General features: G+C 42.1%; 2 protein-coding genes across 2 annotated transcripts; both read left to right on the forward strand.

Annotated features, from left to right (window-relative positions):
- Positions 1–469: 469 nt before the first annotated feature.
- On the forward strand, positions 470–1,793 carry LOC139374224 (interleukin-17A-like). Its single transcript, XM_071115252.1, has 3 exons — positions 470–502; positions 1,027–1,202; positions 1,562–1,793. The coding sequence occupies exons 1-3, from the start codon at positions 470–472 to the stop codon at positions 1,791–1,793; spliced, it is 441 nt and encodes a 146-aa protein (XP_070971353.1).
- A 1,119-nt stretch (positions 1,794–2,912) lies between these two features.
- On the forward strand, positions 2,913–4,539 carry LOC139374466 (membrane progestin receptor beta-like). The gene is made up of 4 exons (XM_071115495.1): positions 2,913–3,353; positions 3,513–3,782; positions 3,878–4,093; positions 4,200–4,539. Exons 1-4 carry the CDS (start codon positions 2,913–2,915, stop codon positions 4,533–4,535), a joined length of 1,263 nt encoding a protein of 420 aa, XP_070971596.1. The 3' UTR covers positions 4,536–4,539.
- Positions 4,540–9,200: the final 4,661 nt, after the last annotated feature.

Consider the following 9,200-nt stretch of genomic DNA (forward strand, 5'->3'; position numbering starts at 1 on the left):
TAAACTTCTGACTTCAAATGTATAAGTGACTAATGCTGATATTTGTACTAGGTCTTGAACGTGATTTGTGCCACAAATGCAAAACAAATTACCATATTGAAACAGTACAGGGAAACTAAACCTAAGTATGAATTGCTGTCATACTCTGTCTATTGACTGCTTACAGGGTAAGGAAACCCATATGTAATTTTGTAATTTGGGTGAACTTTAACACCTTTTTGCGTGGTGTTTCCACACCGAAGGCGCCTGGAAGTAGATTTAGTGATAAGGCAAACTATTTCAGATCTGCAGAATCCCCCTTTGTTTCAAATGGTCTACAAACAGGTCAGGTCAGAGATATTATCTCATTTTTGATCAGTTTTCCATATTACGTGCAGATTTTCCACTCAAGGCATTCAGATAAATACTTCACACCCGGAGAAAGAAGTTCGACATAAAAACGTGACGGATAGACAGACAGAGATCAGAGATGGAGCTCAAAAGCAACGTGTCGAAGTACCTGGTGAGTATGACAGTCAGCGTGTGATAGAGCTACTACTAATGTTTTTTTGTTATACTGAAAATTGTATGTAACAATTGATTACATTTGTCAGAAACTCTTATCGAGAGCATTTAAGGTTCATTCAAAGGCACGTCCAAAGATGTTTCACCTACTCGGCTCAATGATTCAAAATGGCAACCTTTCGGTTATTGGCCCAACACTAACCACTAGGCTACTAGCTGCCTAATAAGGATGACCAGACATGTACTTATTTGCCATACTTTTTTTGCCATGTACTTGTGATGTGCTAATTCATTTATCTCATAAACGAAAAACTCTTTGGTTGCATCATCTCTTATGTATTTATTAGTACAGTGCAGAGTCACATCCGATTTGGACAATTTTATTAATTTAATTGATCTAAATAAAATTAAATAGAACCGTTTCTGTCCAATGGTTTTTGTTTAGCCTGTTTGTGCTTAAGTTTCAGCACTGTTCATTTGTTAGATAACTTCTAACATATTTACTTGTATTTCCATCCTCAGGTTGTGTGCTGTGTGTCTGTGCTGCTGGACCTGACCATGGCGAAAGGAATGAAGGTGACAAATGAGAGGTGTAACGAAACACTGATCATCCCTTCAGACTTCTACAAGATTCCCACAGACGAATCAGAGGGAAATGGGAACATTCACACACGCTCTCTGTCACCCTGGACCTGGAAGTGAGTTACATTTACATAATATAGCAGACACTCTTATCCAGAGTGACTTACAGGAGCAATTAGGGTTAAGTGTCTTGCTCAAGGACAATTGACAGATTTTTCAACTAGTCGGCTCAGGGATTTGAACCAGCGACTTTTCAGTTACTGGACCAATGCTCGTAACCGCTAGGCTACCTACTGCAAATTTACATTAACACACACACTACAGTATTTGATACTGACCTTGAATTGACCTTGATCTGAGTTATGTGACTGTCTTACAATCTTAATACAAGCTCTATGTAAAGCCTGTGAATACTATCCGTAGGTTTAAATATTTGTTGTTGATTTATTTTCTTCTCTCTCTGTTTAATCTCTAGAAGCACTACAGTGGAGAACCGTATTCCTCCGACCATGTGGGAGGCCGAGTGCAGCTCTATGTACTGTGTCTACCCCACCAACAGAAGCCAGTACATGCGCTACAGGCAGAACTCTGTACCTATCTACCAGCAGGTCATGGTACTCTACACTTCAGCCACCAGGAAGTGCTACAGCGCCTCCTTCCTGTCTGTGGCCGTGGGGTGCACCTGTGCCTGGGCAAGGACTACTTGATGTAGCCTGCAGTACACTACATCTATGGCCTTACTTTGTTTGGTTATTCATTTAATTCAATCCAAATGTAATGTATTTTAATTTAAAGTAACTAGGGAGGTCCAACATTTGTTAATCCCACTAAGCAGAAGAATTGACTGTGAATAGTTGAGTAGAATTCAAGAAAAAGATCCCCATTGACATATGTTCTATTTGAGCAATAAAAACATTTTTAAAACCCATTTGTCTTAAACCTTTTGAAATATATTATTTTTTGAAGTAGAATAGAATGTCCAGTCCATTCATCAGAATTGAAAAATCAGCAGTAGAAGTTACTAGGGAAATCTCACTACAATTTAAAGAATGTCTCATGACTGATTATCCTCGTGGTCTGCAGTTTGTGTTTGGGAGGAAAATAAGCATAATTGGAAACAAATTCTTACATTCATTAAGAAAAGGAGACTCATTGTTTTATTAAGCTGACTAAGAGCTATGAGGTAGAACATACCGTCTGTTACCCGTGTGTGTGTGTGTGTGTGTGTGTGTGTGTGTGTGTGTGTGTGTGTGTGTGAGAGAGAGAGAGAGAGAGAGAGAGAGATGGCCAAGCAAAATAGATCCCTATAATGAGGGACTGATGTCTGGGATCGGTGGGAGTGAAATGTTGATACACATAAAGTTGCAGTCAGTAGTCAGAGGTGGGAGAGTCCAGAAAGGGAGAGTTTCAGGTTAGTTCCTTTGTCCTTCTCTCACCTCTGTGGAACAGCAGCCTATACTTGTTATATATGTGTTAAAAGGGGGAATTCAAAGTTCTGTTTTATTAGGTTTGTTTCTCCTACATCCACTTTTAACATGTTTCTTCAGGGCTTTCTGGTTTAGTTTATAGTAGACATCTACAAGTATGTCTTCTGCTAACTGTTATTCACAAGGTTGAGTTCCTGGTTTGGTCACTGTGAGCATATGTAACCAGATTAGTCAGCAGCATGTTGATGTTGATATTGATTTGAAAGAGGAGCATTATATGGCAGAGGATACACCAGAGGCATGAGAAGTCTAGTAAAATGTTTGTCCAATGACAGTTATGTCTGTAAATGTACAATCATGTACACCTCTTATTGTGTTATCCTATTTTTTGGGCAAAGCATGCATCTCATCAAATTCGACCAAACTCAGTATGACAACACAGTTACCAACCTGCTGTCCTTCCCTCTACAGACAGACCCCCTCACCTCACCTCAAACCTCCTCACAGGTGCCCCATTCTCCTTACCCCCTCATTCCCTCTGCCCCCAATTCCACCATGCCCAGTATATCTGTCTCCCTCTCCCTAAAACCCATGAGTTCCCTCTCCTCCTTCCTCTCCTCTCTGTCTTCTCTTCCCCACACCGTCAGAGACACTGAGGTCCCCCTTCTCTTCCGTGAGCCCTACATCCTGTCTGGCTACCGGCCCGTGGGCCATTCCTGGAGCTTCTACTTCCTCAGCCTCTTCCAGATACACAATGAGACAATCAACGTGTGGAGCCACTTGCTGGCCGGAGTCTGCGTTGCCCTGAGGTTCTCTGTGTTTGCTGTGATGTGTGGAGGGGTACTTCAATACTTTTTTGTGTAATTCAGTGTGTGTTAGGGTTAGATTTAGATGAATTTTGTATGTATGCATTTGTATGTGCGTATTTGTGTCCAAAATAATGCAACACAATTACTGCAGATTTAAACCTTTTATTTAAACCTCATCACCCTTCCTAAGGGTCTCGTGGGCCTGACCCTGAATGGACCAGACGGGCTGGGTCTTTACCTGGACCTGGCCTGTCTACCACTGGTCTACTACGTCCTGTCTCTTCTGACCTACTTGTGCTGCAGCGCTACAGCCCACCTGCTCCAGTCCCACTCCGAGCTGGCCCACTATGCCCTATTCTTCCTGGACTATGTGGGAGTGGCTGTGTACCAGTATGGCTGTGCCCTGGCTCTATACTTCTACAGCTCTGATCCCGCATGGAGACGCAGTCGAGTAGGAGAGGTGGGGAATGAGTGAATGAGGGAGTCAATGAGTGAATGAGTGAATGAATGAGTGGACAAAGGAACAAAGTTACGAACAAACCTCTCCTCTGTTAGGTGTTCCTCCCTGCAGCAGCTCTCCTGGCTTGGTTGTCCTGTGCCTGCTGCTGCTTTGCCAAACTCAGTTACCGCCACCCATACCCACTCCATCGTAAGCTGTGCCAGGTCGTGCCAACCGGTCTGGCGTACCTGCTAGACAGCAGTCCTGTGGCACATAGACTGGTCAGCAGGACCTGGGGAGACGACCCTGCTATGACCCTACACGCAATACAGGTGAGCGAGAGGGAGAGAGAGAGGGGGAATGATGGAGAAAGAGATAGAGAAGATTGAGGTTGGGGAGAGGTTTCTGCACAATCTGACACTCTGATGTCACACACAGGTGTTGCTGTTCCTCCTGGCAGCGTTCTTCTTCTCCTGTCCCATGCCTGAGCGTTTCTTTCCTGGGCACTGTGACATCATCGGCCACGGGCACCAGCTCTTCCACTTCCTCCTCTCCCTCTGCACGCTGACCCAACAGGAAGCTGTGTTTGAGGACTTCCTGTCCCGGCGGGCGTCCCTGACGAGGGAGTATGGGGAGTGCCGCCTACTGGTGGCAGCCGTGTCATTTCCTGCCCTGGTGTTCTGTAGCGTGCTGACAGCTGTGGTCATGAGGAGATTGGTGGAGAGGAGGCTGAGGAAGGAGGACAGTTGGGGGGAGGAGGTAGAGAGAGGATAGAGAGTGGGAGAAAGAGAGATCTGGTGTAAGGTAGAACGAAGGGGAAGAGAGGGTAAAAGGGGAAGGAGAGAGAGATTTGGGGATTGTAAAGATTAATTCTTATACATTATAAGGCCTTCATACGATGACTTGATATCTAGCTTTTATGGTCACTTATTTGTTTTGAACATAATTCACTGGTGATCATAGGCTTATGTACGTTGTTGTCTCATTTGTAGTGTGCATCTTTGGCCATAGGGAGGCAGTGTCTACTGTCATTACTATCTACTGCAGGGAGAGTTGTGATTTGTGAAGCAAAGATGAATACTTTTACTCCAAGCACATTCATGCTGTGATTATGTTCCTATTGAGAAGCATTTCACAATTTCACGCTGTTTAGGCTCACTCTGTTTAGGCTCACTCTGTTTAGGCTCACTCTGTTTAGGCTCACTCTGTTTAGGCTCACTCTGTTTAGGCTCACTCTGTTTAGGCTCACTCTGTTTAGGCTCACTCTGTTTAGGCTCACTCTGTTTAGGTTCACTCTGTTTAGGTTCACTCTGTTTAGGTTCACTCTGTTTAGGTTCACTCTGTTTAGGTTCACTCTGTTTAGGTTCACTCTGTTTAGGTTCACTCTGTTTAGGTTCACTCTGTTTAGGTTCACTCTGTTTAGGCTCACTCTGTTTAGGCTCACTCTGTTTAGGCTCACTCTGTTTAGGCTCACTCTGTTTAGGCTCACTCTGTTTAGGCTCACTCTGTTTAGGCACACGTTGTTTAGCTTCACACTGTTTAGGTTCACTCTATTTAGGTTCACGTTGTTTAGGTTCACGTTGTTTAGGTTCACGCTGTTTAGGTTCACGCTGTTTAGGTTCACGCTGTTTAGGTTCACGCTGTTTAGGTTCACGCTGTTTAGGTTCACGCTGTTTAGGTTCACGCTGTTTAGGTTCACGCTGTTTAGGTTCACGCTGTTTAGGTTCACGCTGTTTAGGTTCACGCTGTTTAGGTTCACGTTGTTTAGGTTCACACTGTTTAGGTTCACACTGTTTAGGTTCACACTGTTTAGGTTCACACTGTTTAGGTTCACACTGTTTAGGTTCACTCTGTTTCAAACATAATTTTTCAAACAATAAACTAAACTTTCTGACACATGCATCTTTCAACAATGTGATCCTACTCACACTAATACAGACACATATACAGGTTTAGTGAGCCATGGCCACTGCGAACACAAAGGACATTCATGCATGGGTGCATGAGTGACTGTGTGTCGGTGAAGATAAGGCTATTTTTAGGTTAGACCCTGTTGCTACAGTATGTCTCAATCAGCACCCTTGGGTGATGTCATGCTATAACTCCTCTACAACATTCTCAATCCGCCTCAAACCCAGCCCTGTAATCAACAAATAAATCCGATCAAATCAAATTGTATTAGTCGCGTACACATATTTAACATATAATGTGTGTGTAGTGAAATGCTTGTGTTCCTAGCTCAGTGCAGTAGTATCTAACAATACACAACAATAGACACAAATCTAATATATATATATATATATATATATACACACACACACACACACACACACACACACACACACACACACACTCCGGACCTCGAGATTGCTCATCCTAATTTTTCTATATTTCTTAATTCCATTCATTAACTTTTTTAAAAATTGATTTGTGTCTATTGTTGTTTATTGTATATCTGTAGAATATGTAGGACAGAATAGTATATGTACAGCAATAGTTTAATAGGATGGCCTTGACTAGAATACAGTATATACATATGAAGTGGGTAAAACATTATGTAAACATTATTAAAGTGACCAGTGTTCCATTATTAAAGTGACCAGCGTTCCATTATTAAAGTGACCCGTGTTCCATTATTAAAGTGACCCGTGTTCCATTATTAAAGTGACCCGTGTTCCATTATTAAAGTGACCCGTGTTCCATTATTAAAGTGACCAGTGTTCCATTATTAAAGTGACCAGTGTTCCATTATTAAAGTGACCCGTGTTCCATTATTAAAGTGACCAGTGTTCCATTATTAAAGTGACCAGTGTTCCATTATTAAAGTGACCAGCGTTCCATTATTAAAGTGACCAGCGTTCCATTATTAAAGTGACCAGCGTTCCATTATTAAAGTGACCAGTGTTCCATTATTAAAGTGACCAGTGTTCCATTATTAAAGTGACCAGTGTTCCATTATTAAAGTGACCAGTGTTCCATTATTAAAGTGACCAGTGTTCCATTATTAAAGTGACCAGTGTTCCATTATTAAAGTGACCAGTGTTCCATTATTAAAGTGACCAGCGTTCCATTATTAAAGTGGCCCGTGTTCCATTATTAAAGTGACCAGTGTTCCATTATTAAAGTGACCAGTGTTCCATTATTAAAGTGACCAGTGTTCCATTATTAAAGTGACCAGTGTTCCATTATTAAAGTGACCAGCGTTCCATTATTAAAGTGGCCCGTGTTCCATTATTAAAGTGACCAGCGTTCCATTATTAAAGTGACCAGCGTTCCATTATTAAAGTGACCAGTGTTCCATTATTAAAGTGACCAGTGTTCCATTATTAAAGTGACCAGCGTTCCATTATTAAAGTGACCAGCGTTCCATTATTAAAGTGACCAGTGTTCCATTATTAAAGTGACCAATGTTCCATTATTAAAGTGACCAGCGTTCCATTATTAAAGTGGCCCGTGTTCCATTATTAAAGTGACCAGCGTTCCATTATTAAAGTGACCAGCGTTCCATTATTAAAGTGACCCGTGTTCCATTATTAAAGTGACCAGCATTCCATTATTAAAGTGGCCCGTGTTAGATGTTTCTGTACATAGGAAGCAGCCTCTAAGGAGCAGAGTTGAGTAACCGGGCTGTAAACGGCTAGTGACAGCGACTAAAGTTCAGGACAGGGTATTGGGCGGAAGCCGGCTAGTGGTAACTATTTAACAATCTGATGGCCTTGAGATAGAAGCTGTTTTTCAGTCTCTCAGTCCAGCTTTGATGCACCTGTACTGACCTCGCCTTCTGGATGGTAGTAGGGTGAACAGGCCGTGGCTTGAGTGGCTGAGGTCCTTGATTATCTTTTTGGCTCACATAATGACACTGAACCACTCACATAATGACACTAGAATTTTACTGCTTTTAAACTAGTACTTACTTTTCACTGCTGTAAGTACAGTGCAATAATACTTAAAGAGCTTGTTGCACTGTATTCAGAGTAATAATTACCCAGTACTAAGGACACACTAATGTAAGGGTTGAATGTAAAGTGTTACCTAAAATTACAATATCTGTGCAGGTCTTTATAAATAAAACATACACTTAACCTAATAACTTGAGCTGTGATAGTTGTGATTCTGAAAGCTAGGCAGACATGTTGACACTTATCAGGGTGGGAGAGCGAGATTAAGCATGTCAGAATATGACAACCCAGCAAACCAAAGTTGGTTCTGTTCCCAGAAAGTTCCAAGAACATTTGTTAGGTTGCGGAAAATGTTCTCATAACACAAAAACTGTCCAGTCGTGCGGATGATTTGTCAAGAGATTATTGAATGTTTGTATTAAACATTAACCTGATGTTGCAAGAATGTTCCCAGATCACATTTAGCCTGTTCTTTAAAGTTTCCCAGAATGTTTCAATAGGTTGTGGGAACAGTCTGGTGGGAACATTGTGGGGTTATCACAAAAACTATGTGAACAAAACACAAAAACAGTCCAGTTGTGCAGATGATTACACAATGCTTCTTTTAGGGGCAAAAACATTCACCTGACGTTACAACAATGTTCCCAGAACATTTTATGTTATTTTAAAGTTCCTATACATTTCTTTAGGTTGTGGGAACATTGTGGAGTTCCCAAAATAAGTTCCCAAAACACTAAAACTGTCCAGTTATGCTGACATTCAGATAATGTTTGCATCAGGGTGAACAACACACTCCATTGATGTTGTAAGAATGTTGACAGAAGAGCCATTCTGAGTTCTTTAAAGGATCCCAGAATATTTAATTAGGTTGTGGGAACACTGTGGGTACATTACAAGAGATATGTTCCCAAAACACAAAATCTGTCCAGTTGTGATGACATTCTTATAGTGTTTGTATCAGGGTGCACAAAACAATACCTCAATATTCCTAGCATGTTATTCCTATGTTCCTATGTTTCGATCATGTGTTAGTGTTATCTTACTGTTAAGGAAGTTAGTTGTACAACAATCCACGTAGAAACACATATAGCAATTATTTACAAACATAGTTTGAACCTACTTTTAAAATTTTAATTTGACCCCTTTTTCTCCCCAATTGGAATTTACAGTCGTCTCATCGCTGCAACTCCCGTACAGACTCGGGAGAGGCGAAGGCCTAGAGCCATGCATCCTCTGAAACACGACCCAACCAAGTCACACTGCCCGCTTAACCCAGAAGCCAGCCACACCAATGTGTCAGAGGAAACACCGTACACCTGGTAACCATGTCAGCGTGCATGTGCCCGGTCCACCACAACACAGGAGCCAAACCCGGACAACGCCGGGCCAATTGTACACCACCCCATGGGTCTCCCGGTTGCAGCCGGCTGCAACAGAGCCTGGGCTCGAACCAGGATCTCTAGCGGCACAGCTAGCAATTGCAATGCAGTGCCTTAGACCTCTGCACCACTCGTGGGGCCCCAATTTGAACCTACTTTGT

This window comes from Oncorhynchus clarkii, chromosome 19 (assembly GCF_045791955.1).
Source record: "Oncorhynchus clarkii lewisi isolate Uvic-CL-2024 chromosome 19, UVic_Ocla_1.0, whole genome shotgun sequence".
NCBI lineage: Eukaryota > Metazoa > Chordata > Actinopteri > Salmoniformes > Salmonidae > Oncorhynchus > Oncorhynchus clarkii.

What these genes read in the sequence shown, in the direction of transcription:
- LOC139374224 (XM_071115252.1), top strand. Translation starts at nt 470, where the DNA reads ATGGAGCTCAAAAGCAACGTGTCGAAGTACCTG. An exon ending in GCAACGTGTCGAAGTACCTG is followed by an intron (nt 503 to 1,026) that starts GTGAGTATGACA and finishes TTCCATCCTCAG; the next exon opens with GTTGTGTGCTGTGTGTCTGT. An exon ending in CTGTCACCCTGGACCTGGAA is followed by an intron (nt 1,203 to 1,561) that starts GTGAGTTACATT and finishes TTTAATCTCTAG; the next exon opens with AAGCACTACAGTGGAGAACC.
- LOC139374466 (XM_071115495.1), top strand. Translation starts at nt 2,913, where the DNA reads ATGCATCTCATCAAATTCGACCAAACTCAGTATGACAACACAGTTACC. An exon ending in GACGCAGTCGAGTAGGAGAG is followed by an intron (nt 3,783 to 3,877) that starts GTGGGGAATGAG and finishes CTCCTCTGTTAG; the next exon opens with GTGTTCCTCCCTGCAGCAGC. An exon ending in TGACCCTACACGCAATACAG is followed by an intron (nt 4,094 to 4,199) that starts GTGAGCGAGAGG and finishes TGTCACACACAG; the next exon opens with GTGTTGCTGTTCCTCCTGGC.